At 40.2% G+C, this 12071-nt stretch overlaps 1 protein-coding gene across 1 annotated transcript in view; it reads left to right on the top strand.

Annotated features, from left to right (window-relative positions):
• The window catches only part of hhla1 (HHLA1 neighbor of OC90), a gene marked incomplete at both ends in the record, with an annotated part of 17726 nt that extends 15231 nt beyond the window's left edge, over window positions 1-2495 (top strand). Inside the window, 3 exons of the mRNA XM_083907998.1 lie at window positions 676-847; window positions 1422-1504; window positions 2452-2495. Of these exons, the coding sequence (XP_083764124.1) occupies window positions 676-847; window positions 1422-1504; window positions 2452-2495 (299 nt within the window). The remainder of the gene's footprint in view (window positions 1-675; window positions 848-1421; window positions 1505-2451) is intronic.
• Between the last annotated feature and the right edge of the window lie 9576 nt (window positions 2496-12071).

Genomic DNA, 12071 nt, shown 5'->3' with positions numbered 1-12071 from the left:
CGATATTTAAGTCATGATACGATATCACAATATTTAAGTCACAATATATCACAATATTTAAGTCACAATATGATATCACGATATTTAAGTCGTGATACGATGTCACGATATTTAAGTCACAATATGATTAGTTGAATGGTTAAGTGAATGATTAGTTGAATGGTTAGTTGAATAGTTAAGTGAATGATTAGTTGAATGGTTAGTTGAATAGTTAAGTGAATGGTTAGTTGAATGGTTAGTTGAATAGTTAAGTGAGTGGTTAAGTGAATGGTTAAGTGAATGGTTAGTTGAATGGTTAAGTGAATAGTTAAGTGAATGGTTAAGGGAATGGTTAGTTGAATGGTTAAGGGAATGGTTAGTTGAATGGTTAAGTGAATGGTTAAGGGAATGGTTAAGTGAATGGTTAAGTGAATAGTTAAGTGAATGGTTAAGGGAATGGTTGGTTGAATGGTTAAGTGAACGGTTAAGTGAATGGTTAGTTGAATGGTTAGTTGAATGGTTAAGTGAATGGTTAAGTGAATAGTTAAGTGAATGGTTAGTTGAATGGTTAAGGGAATGGTTAGTTGAATGGTTAAGGGAATGGTTAGTTGAATGGTTAAGTGAATGGTTGGTTGAATGGTTAAGTGAATAGTTAAGTGTGTCCTAGCGTGACCTCTCGCTCTGACCTTTTGAGAGGCTGTCCGTGGAGAAGGCCGCCGCTGACGAGAGAGCGGACGTCCAGCAGGGCGGCGACGATGGCGACGACGACGGTGGGCGTCCACAAGCTGCAGCCGTGTCTCCTGGAGCTCTGCAGGTTCTTCTCTCAGTGTCTCTGTGGACGAGTGCAGGGTGGGACGAACACGAGGAGGTGAAACATCTCAAACTCACTCTCCTCACACCAAAGCCCATAGAGAAAACCAGTGATTTTAGCTCACAGGGACACAGGAGCTGCTGGTCCTCTGCTGCCTCGTGTGGTCACTTTGTTTCACTGAGTTAAGTCTAAAGTAAATATTTTAAAAGCTGAATTCACTAAAATCAGTCATTGTAAGTTAGTGATGGAGGCAGCAGTGGATCAACAACTCCTGTGAACTCCTGTGTGCTGTGATGTTAAAATCACTGATCAATGGACTTTTGTGCAGGGAGAGTGAGTGGTTTACAAACGTCAGTTCACTCAAGAAAAAACTGACTTAGTTTATAAAATCTACGTCAGTTTAAGTCTACAATATCTACGTCACGTTTACATCTTTATCCCACTGTTTGACGGACTTTTCCAACAGGAAACTGAAGTTTGTAAACCACTCACTCTCCCACACCAAAGCCCATAGGGAAAAAAATCAGTGAACAAATTTCCTGTTGTTAAAGTCAGTCTCACAGTGAAGATAAAGACGTAAACATGTTCCGTAGACTTTAACCGACTTGTTTTCCTGCTGATTCTGGCTCAGGTTCTGTGACGACAGCCACTTCTGGTACGAAAAACACACGTCAGAGGTTTGTCGCCGCGTCAGAAGAATCTCCTTCTCCAGAAGTAAGTGCAACAACAGACGCCGGAATCCATACGTTATCATTCCAGGTCGATCCGTTCACTTGTCCTTTAAAAACCTCTCTCTGTGGCCCCTCCCCAACACTTCATCACTTCATCACTTCACCTGCTCTGAGGCGTCAGGACCCAGAACCATCATCAGCAGCCGGTTACAGAGCGACAGCAGCGGTGAATCCTCGCCGCTAATGGGCTCAGGAGGTCACACAGACCGAACCCCAATTAGACCTCAGCGTCTATTTTTAGACTCTGGTTTTTATTTGAAATGGAAATCAAAGCTGGACGAGTCCACGTCTGCGTCACTGTTCAAATACGAGGAAACGTGGACTCACACAACACATTTAAGTGAGGGTTTGGGAGGAGGAGGAAAACCAGTGATTTTAACATCACAGCACACAGGAGTTCACAGGAGTTGTTGATCCACTGCTGCCTCCATCACTAACTTACAATGACTGATTTTGTAAAATTCGGCTTTCAGAATTCTTTATTTAAATGTATTTTAGTGACACAAAGTGACCACAGGAGGCAGCAGTAGACCAGCAGCTCCGGTGTCCCTGTGAGCTAAAATCACTGATTTTCTCTATGGGCTCTGGTGTGAGAGTGTGAGTGGTTTATGTACATTATTGTAGACTTAAACTGAGGTGGATTTTATTCAGTGAGTCTTTTGTTAGGAGGGTAAAATCTCCTCTCCTCAACCACACTTCAAAAATAAACTCATCAAATAGTTTCCAATTAAAGGTGATTTAAAAAAAAAAAAAAAGCAAGAAAAACAACAGCAGATCACAGAAAATAAATCTTAACCGTGTGAATCGTGGTTCTGCTGCAGCTGAAACTCACCGTTAAAACTAAGCTTCGATGATTCTTGTCGTGTTTTTAACGTTAAAGGATGAACCAGGTGAATTCAGGAGAACTTTGTGTCCTTTGTCTGAACACAGATCTGAAGCAGAGATGTTTGACAAAGATGTGCGATAAACTGTGACCAGAGAGAGAGGAAACAAAGACACAAAGAGCTGTTCATCATCTTCATCATCTTCATCATCGTCTTCATCATCATCAGCAGCAGCAGCTACGTTTAACACACACACACACAATACATCAGCGTCATTTTATTGCAGGTTTTATGATTTAATTACTTTTTTTTTTTTTTAAACCTGAATGTTGTAAAAAGTATTTATGAAAATCTAATGTTTGAGAAACGTAGTTTTGTACTTTCTCTCGTCAGTGAAATAAAAATCTGCTTCACTTTTTTTTGTTGCAGTTTTTACGTCTTTTCCTGTGATCTGATTGGTCTGAATTTACCCTGTTACCATGGTGATGGACCCTGGTAAATCTGGGCTAAAGTCAGACTTAAACCTCAGGTTAGCTGCATAACTAGAGTTTTAACTGTTACCATGGTGATGAAACCTGGTAAACCTGGGCTAAAGTCAGACTTAAACCTCAAGTTAGCTGCATAACTAGAGTTTAAACTGTTACCATGGTGATGAAACCTGGTAAACCTGGGCTAAAGTCAGACTTAAACCTCAAGTTAGCTGCATTACTAGAGTTTAAACTGTTACCATGGTGATGAAACCTGGTAAACCTGGGCTAAAGTCAGACTTAAACCTCAGGTTAGCTGCATAACTAGAGTTTAAACTGTTACCATGGTGATGAAACCTGGTAAACCTGGGCTAAATTCAGACTTAAACCTCAAGTTAGCTGGATAATTAGAGTTCAACTTGAAGGTAGTTAAACTGAGAGTTAAACCTCAAGTTTGCTGGATAACTAGAGTTAAACTTGAAGGTAGTTAACCAGAGAGCTAAAACTGAAGTTAGCTGGATTACTAGAGTTTAACCTGAAGGTAGTTAACCAGAGAGTTAAACCTCAAGTTAGCTGGATAACTAGAGTTTATCTTGAATGTAGTTAACCAGAGAGTTAAACCTCAAGTTAGCTGGATAACTAGAGTTTAACCTGAAGGTAGTTAACCAGAGAGTGAAACCTCAAGTTAGCTGGATAACTAGAGTTTATCTTGAATGTAGTAACCAGAGAGTAAGACAAGTTAGCTGGATAACTTCCTCTGACGTTACCTCGTGAAAACAACCCTCTGCAGGTCATTTCATCCACTTCCTGTGTGTCACGTGACATAAGCATCATGTGATCACCTGACCCCTCCCCCCTCCCCCCACTGATCCACAGCAGCACCTGTTCCACACAAAAGCCCCCCCCCCCCCTCCTCCTGCAGTCTGTTATTAAACCCGTCATTGATGTGAGGACCTGGAGGATCAGGTGAGTCCAGGTGAGACCAGGTCGAGCCCCGGGTCACAGATCCAGGTCCTGGAGGACAAAGACTCTCAGTATGAGGAGGCCTCCTCCTCCTCCTCCTCCTCTTCCTCCTCCTCCTCCTCCTCCACAGCCTCGAATACCTGCACAGGAACCAGATCAGGATAATCTGCTGCTCAGGTGTCACCTGAGAAACCCAGGAAGTCCACTTCCCCTTCCTCCTCCTCCTCCTTCATCCTCCTCCTCCTCCTCTTCATCTTCATCAGGGAGGAGCAACAAACGCTGAGTTTATTCTGAGACATCAACAGAAGACGATGACACGTGTTTGAGTCTGAAGAAGAAACATCTTCTTCTTCACACAGAAGGTAAAACGTTGTGTTTTTAATTCTAACGTACGTCATGTTTTCACTGTTTGACCGTGTCGTTTTGACAGTTGTTGTTATTTAAAATGTGCAGATTATTTCAGTTTAAGCTGCCATATGCACTAAATATTCTCAACTAAAATACTTAATTCAGCCTCAAACTGGGACATTTATACTACATTTGCATGTTTTATTTGACTCATTCGTGTATTCAAGGTTTAATTTGAGCATCATTTGCATTAAAATACATGAAATAAATTGTCCAGAAGTTTAGATAAACACACTTTATTTGTTTAAATGTGTATATTTGTGTTTAATGTTTATTTAAAATTTAGTTATATAGTACATTTATAAAACTATATTTTATATAGTTATGTATCTTTATGTAAAAGAATAAAACACAATATTGACTATATGTTATAGTAGAAGTTTAAAGGCACAGAAATAGAATTAAACTCATGTTTAAAGTTTGAAAAGTACGGATTATTATACGAGGACACGTGTTTTAATCTGATTAAGATGACGCACACTCACTGGTTTCTTCTCTGAACTCAGGTACGAGTCATGTTTCTCACCTGGATTTTCATCCTCTCTGCTGCCCCCACTGGTGAGTTGCATGTGTGGAAATGAAATCCTCTTTTTATGTAGTTCACCAATCAGAAATAAGAAATGAAACGATTACATGGATGTTACAGGTGAGGTTTTTTTGAAGTGTGGTTGTCTGAGGTGCTGTTAGCGCCATCAGGGAAAATGGATCATTTCCTGATTTTCAAAAATTCATTTAAATTATTCCTTAGAGATTTGCAAATATTTTCAACAGATCCTTTTTCAGGGCGATGCCGACTATTATGATGCTAAATTTCAAGTCATTCTGAGATACTTTATTAAATGCTTTTTTCCCCCCCTGATGATTGTTTTGTGTTTCATGTTAAATTCTCAGCTCTTTGTGGAAGCTCCTCCCTCTTCTGCCCGAACCCAGACGCCGGCGACCAGAACACAGATTTCCTGACGGGTGAGAAACATAATGATGTAATAATAACTAAATTAAATCAACATCAGTTTAAGTCGATGATATCTTAAGAACACATTTCACTGTTACACAGATTTTTCCAACTGGAAACTGAAGTTTGTAAACCACTCACTCTCCCACACCTAAGTCCATAGAGTAAACCAGTGATTTTAACATCACAGCACACAGGAGTTCACAGGAGTTGTTGATCCACTGCTGCCTCCATCACTGAGTTCAAACGTAAAATTTTGTAAAATTCGGCTTTCAAAATTCTTCATTTTCATTTGGTGTAGTGACACAAAGTGACCACACGAGGCAGCAGAGGACCAGCAGCTCCTGTGTCCCCGTGAGCTAAAATCACTGATTTTCTCTATGGACTTTGGTTTGGGAGAGTGAGTGATTTACAAACGTCTGTGTCGCAGTGAAGATGATGTTCTTAAAGACGTCGTAGCCTTAAAGTGATGTAGCATTAGCATCTTCAGCAGCATTAGCATCCTCAGCAGCATTAGCATCTTTAGCGTCTGTGTGTGTTTTCCTGTGTCCGTCCTCCACCTGCTCTTTCTCTCCCTGACACTTTCTTCTTGTTGACATGATGCTGATGCTGTTGCTGATGCTGATGCTGTGATGTTCTGGGACACGGTGCCTCTGCTGGTTATCAGCGCGGCGGGATCGCGTGGCCTGTGGCGAGCTGCGGCCCGAGTCATTTTCCACACCGCACGCTTCGCTGGCCTCGGCCGACAGGATTATCTGTGATTTAATCTGTGATTGAATCAGTCTGCTCTAGTGTATGTTTGTGTGTGTGTGCGTGTGTGTGTGTGTGTGTGTGTGTGTGTTTCCACAGACTGCCTGGGCCTTCGCTTCACCTGGCTCCACGCTCTCTTCGATAACTTCCCGTCGTTGCTGAGCTTCGCGCTGAGGCTTCACTGTGAGACGGGTCTTTGTCCGAGAGACCTGGACGATCACGGCTGCTCCTGCAGATTTGTGGCTGCTGGACGTCCTGTGGATCCTCTGGACGTGTGAGTTCAGAGCATAGAAACACAAGTCTACGACGTCTACGTCACATGTTCACGTTCTACCCATAGAGAAAACCAGTGATTTTAGCTCACAGGGACACAGGAGCTGCTGGTCCTCTGCTGCCTCGTGTGGTCACTTTGTGTCACTGATTTAAGTCTAAATTAATTATTTTAAAAGCCGAATGTGACAAAATCAGTCATTGTAAGTTAGTGATGGAGGCAGCAGTGGATCAACAACTGTGAACTCCTGTGTGCTGTGATGTTAAAATCACTGGTTTACTCTATGGACTTTGGTGTGAGTTTACAAATGAGACTTTGACCAGTCACAGAGCAGTTTAGAGAGAAAGTTTGCCCTCTAGTGGTTGTTCTACCAAGTCTATGATATCGTAAGAACGCGTTCACGTCTTTATCTTCACTGTCAGACGGACTTTTCCTTGTGTAAACTGACGTTTGCAAACCCCTCACTCTCCCACACCAAAGTCCATAGAGAAAACCAGTGATTTTAACATCACAGCACACAGGAGTTCACAGGAGTTGTTGATCCACTGCTGCCTCCATCACTAACTTACAATGACTGATTTGGTAAAATTCGGCTTTTAAAATAATGTATTTAGACTTAACTCAGTGACACAAAGTGACCACACCAGGCAGCAGTAGATATGGTGTAGATTTTACACCATTTTCACACCATTTTCACTCAATTTCACACCATTTTCACAATTTTTACTCAATTTTACATAATTTTCACTCAATTTTACACCATTTTCAATCAATTTCACACAATTTTCACTCAATTTTACACCAGTTCACTCAATTTCACACTATTTTCACAATTTTCACTCAATTTTATACCATTTTCACTCAATTTCACACCATTTTCACAATTTTTACTCAATTTTACACCATTTTCACTCAATTTCACACCATTTTCAAAATTTTTACTTAATTTTACACAATTTTCACTCAATTTTACACCATTTTCAATCAATTTCACACAATTTTCACTCAATTTTACACCATTTCACTAAATTTTACACCATTTCACTCAATTTCACACTATTTTCACAATTTTCACTCAATTTTATACCATTTTCACACCATATTTATGTCTGATTTTAATCAATTCGGCTTTCAAAATATTTAATTTAGACTTATTTAAGTGACACAAAGTGACCACACGAGGCAGCAGAGGACCAGCAGCTCCTGTGTCCCTGTGAGCTAAAATCACTGGTTTTCTCTATGGACTTTGGTGTGGGAGAGTGAGTGGTTTACAAAGCAGCACTTGATCAAACGTGTCGACTGAAGCTGAACACAAAGACTCACAAAACTCAACGGAGCACAAAGATTGTTGATGATCACAGAGAGAAGATTGAAAACAAACCATCGTCTCCACTGAGATACTTTTCATTATTGGTTAATAAGATAAGAGAGAGACGTGTGTGTGTGTGTGTGTGTGTGTGTGTGTGTGTGTGTGTGTGTGAGCGCAATAACACATCATTTTATCGTCATCATCATAACTTTATTTACAGAGTGAACAGATTAATTAGAAACAAAACAGTAATAAAAGTACAATCATCTCAGTAATAAAAGTAAATTAAAATCAACACAGCAACTGAAAAAGATTTAGACGTGAGAAATGATGTCTGAGCTTTCATTTTAGACGTTATTCCTACAAAATAAAATACACATGTTTACGTTATCTTTCATTTTAGACGTTATTCCTACAAAATAAAATACACGTTTTTATGTTATCTTTCATTTTAGTCTTTATTCCTACAAAATAAAATACACGTTTACGTTATCTTTAATTTTCGTCGTTATTCCTACAAAATAAAATACACATTTTTACGTTATCTTTAATTTTCGTCGTTATTCCTACAAAATAAAACACGTTTACTGACATGGACAGCCTCAGTGTTGACATTTGACCTGACATCCGTCTCTGGTTTCCTGTCCACTTCAGCTGCTGCGACGCTCACAGACTGTGTTACCAGAACGCTGCCCCCTGCAGGCAGACGCTGACACTTCTCCCAGAGAACTTCACCTGTTCATCGACAAACAGCAGCTGTGGTGAGAGCAGCTGTTCTTCTGTGTGTGTGTGTCTGTCTGTGTGTGTGTCTGTGTGATTTGAATAAGACGTTACAAACAGTTGAGATATTTGTGTTTTTATTGTGTTGTCGTTTTGTTATTGTGTTGTTGTGTCATTGTTGTTGTGTCATTGTTGTCGTTGTTGTGTTATTGTGGTGTTGTTGTTATTGTCATTGTTATTGTTGTTCTGCTGTTGTCATTGTTGTGTTGTTGTTTTATTGTGTTGTTGTGTTATTGTTGTCGTTGTGTTGTTGTTTTATTGTATTGTTGTGTTGTTTTTGTTGTGTGTCTCTGGCAGATGTTGTAGAGCCGTGTCAGCAGTCGTCGTGTTGTGTTGTTGTTGTTGTTGTTGTGTGTCTCTGGCAGATGTTGTCCAGCTGTGTCAGCAGTGGTTGTGTTAGTGTGTTGTTGTTGTTGTGTTATTGTGTTGTTGTTGTGTGTCTCTGGCAGATGTTGTCGAGCCGTGTCAGCAGTGGTTGTGTGAGTGTGTTGTTGTTGTGTTGTTGTTGTGTGTCTCTGGCAGATGTTGTCGAACCGTGTCAGCAGTGGTTGTGTGAGTGTGTTGTTGTTGTGTTATTGTGTTGTTGTTGTGTGTCTGGCAGATGTTGTCGAGCCGTGTCAGCAGTCGTTGTGTTATTGTGTTGTTGTTGTGTGTCTCTGGCAGATGTTGTCGAGCCGTGTCAGCAGTCGTTGTGTGAGTGCGATCGAGCGGCCGTCGACTGCTTCAGCCTCAGCTCGCTGCATCACAACTCAACACTGAGGGGCGCCACTGAGTCGCTCTGCTCTGCCGCCAATCAAACAGGTAACTGTGGAGGAGGGGGGGAGGAGGGGGAGGACCGTAATGAACCAAACCTTTATTTTCACTGTTGTTTTTTTCTCAGATTTGCTCAACGTCACCGTGGAGACAGAGGAAGCTTTTAGAGAAACAGGTGAGTGAGTGACTTCATCACCTGTACACACACACACACACACACCTAACGAAGTCAGTGGTGTTTCTCTTTTCCAGATTTTCTCTGGGCCCTGAACGCCTCTGTGAACTTAAGCTCCACCCTCTTGACGACAGGTAAACACTTCAAAGTGATCACGGTCAAGTGGGAGGGATGTTTAAAGGGTTTCACATTTATATTCTTTCAAAATAAAATACACGTTTTTAAAGCGTAACTAGACCGGAAGTTCCTATTATCGCTGTTTTTTTTGGTGTGTATCTGTGTCATTACCTTGTTTATGAAGCCTGACGGTTCGAAACAAACAGTTCAGCCATTGCTGAGAACGTTGTGTTTTATTGTAATCTCGGGGCTCAACGAGATCACTGAAAATCCCGTACTAGTTACGTAAACAGTGGTTCTCCAGAACAACCGATCGTCCTGCTCCGGGCACTAGTCCGGGCACATCCGGTTGCGTACATTGAACCGCAGAAGAAGAATAACGTCCGTTGTGGAGGTGTTTCACGAGCAACAGTGTCTTCTGACTCTGGGTCTGACTCCGGTTTAAAGTCATAAAGGGACGTCGTGACGAAGCTTTTTTTAAACACTGTTAAAACAATGTTTTGATAATGAGTAGCAATGCATCCACCGCTCCAGAGAGGGAGCTGCGCTTCTGAGAGCTGACGTGATAGATTACGTCACTTCCAGATACCTGGCCAATCACAACACGGGTGTGAAGGCTCTACGCTGGCTGGTCAATCACAACACACTCTGTCTTCTCGGGCGAGATTTATGGCTGAAATAGCGCGACTGACAAGCGCTTCGAAAAGGACAGATTTCAATCGGCTCGTTTACATCAACTAGGAGGATTTTGACCATAAAAACAACTTAATATATGTAAGTAGACCTCCATAACTCACATATATGTGCAACAGGACCACTCTATGTGACCTTTAAGTTATTTTTCATTTTAGTAGTTATTCTTTCAAAAATAAAATACACCTTTTTTTTATCTTTCATTTTAGTAGTTATTCCTTCAAAATAAAATACACACTTTTATGTTATCTTTCATTTTAGCAGTTATTCCTACAAAATAAAATAGACATTTTTAAGTTATTTTTAATTTTAGTAGTTACTCCTACAAAATAAAATACACATTTTTAAGTTATCTTTCATTTTAGTAGTTATTCCTACAAAATAAAATACATGTTTTTATGTTATCTTTCATATGAGTAGTTATTCCTACAAGATAAAATAGACAATTTTTTTTATGTTTTTCGGATATCGTAGACTTAGGGATAAGTATATTAGCTGGTGCCAGCAGGGGGCGCTACCTGATTGGTCTGAGCTGTAACTGTGTGTCTGCTCTGCAGAAATGAACCTGTCAGTGAGCAGCAGAGTGGATAATCAGACTGACACCACAGGGATGGACCACAACCTCTACACTCCGACACCGGGCCGACCCCCCCTGCTGGCACCTGCTGGTACTCTCCTCTAATTGGCTCACAGGTCACAGATTTAACACAGGAACCAGCAGAGGGCGACACCTGGGGAGGGGGGGGGGGTGAAAGGTCACACACACACTCATAAATCTTCACCTGGACATGATCCACACTGTAAAAAGTGTGGGTCATGTCCAATAAGAGAAGGATAACTGATGATCTCTGTAAACCATTCACTCACTCACTCACTCACTCACTCACTCACTCACTCACTCACTCACTCACTCACTCACTCACTCACTCACTCACTCACACCAAACCTCCACACAATTTTCACTCAATTTCACACCATTTTCACTCAATTTTACACAATTTTTAACCAATTTTACACAATTTCTACTAAATTTCACACAATTTTCACTAAATTTCACACTATTTTCAATCAATTTCACACAATTTTCACTCAATTTTACACCATTTATACTAAATTTCACACAATTTTCACTCAATTTCACACCATTTTCACTCAATTTTACACCATTTCTACTCAATTTCACACCATTTTCACTCAATTTCACACTATTTTCAATCAATTTCAGACTATTTTCACTTAATTTTACACCATTTCACACAGTTTTCACTCAAATTTACACCATTTAACTAAATTTTATACCATTTTCACACCATTTTCATGTCTGATTTTATCAATTCGGCTTTCAAAATATTTAATTTAGTCACTCCTGTTTCCCTGTGAGATAAAATCACTGATTTTCTCTCTGGACTTTGGTGCGGGAGAGTGAGCAGTTTACAAACGTCAATTTCCTGTTGTTAAAGTCTGTCTAACAGTGGAGATAAAGACGTAGACATAGACGTAGATACAGAAAAACATTTAGAGATAATAATAAACACATATTGTGACATAATAATGATGAATATTTACATCATTTAATGATTGAATGATTTTTTTAAACCTTAATCTCAGTCGCTATCAATAAAAAAACAACACTTTTCTTTTTTTTTTTAACTTATTTTTTATTTAGAGTTTAGTCAACAACAGTGCAGCACATACACTTTCTTCCTGCTCAATCCAGCTGTAAGCCACATTTATAAACATTACAACCGAGTTATAAGTTATAAACAGTTAAGACAAACAAAAACAGAGTAATATCCTTTCCGGATTGCCTATAAGAATAAAAACAACACTTCTGTCGTGTGATTTCAGAATTTGAGTTAGAAGACGGTGAAGGAGCTGCAGAGGAGGAGGAGGAGGAGGAGCAGGAGGAGACGACGACACACAGGAGTTTCCTCTTTGGAGGTAGAAACGATGACATGAACCTGCTGATGTAGCTGCTGCTGCAGCGTTCAGTCCATAATGACAGTGAAAACACAGTTTATTTTTAATATTTCAATGATGCGCTCGCGTTTACATTTGACGTCATCATGGCGTCAGAAGAAGGTGAAG

This window comes from Microchirus variegatus (genome assembly GCF_963457635.1).
Source record: "Microchirus variegatus genome assembly, chromosome: 21".
In the NCBI taxonomy this organism is placed as follows: domain Eukaryota; kingdom Metazoa; phylum Chordata; class Actinopteri; order Pleuronectiformes; family Soleidae; genus Microchirus; species Microchirus variegatus.
Note: the sequence above shows the minus strand (reverse complement) of the source record. Positions and strands in the feature narration are given on the sequence as shown.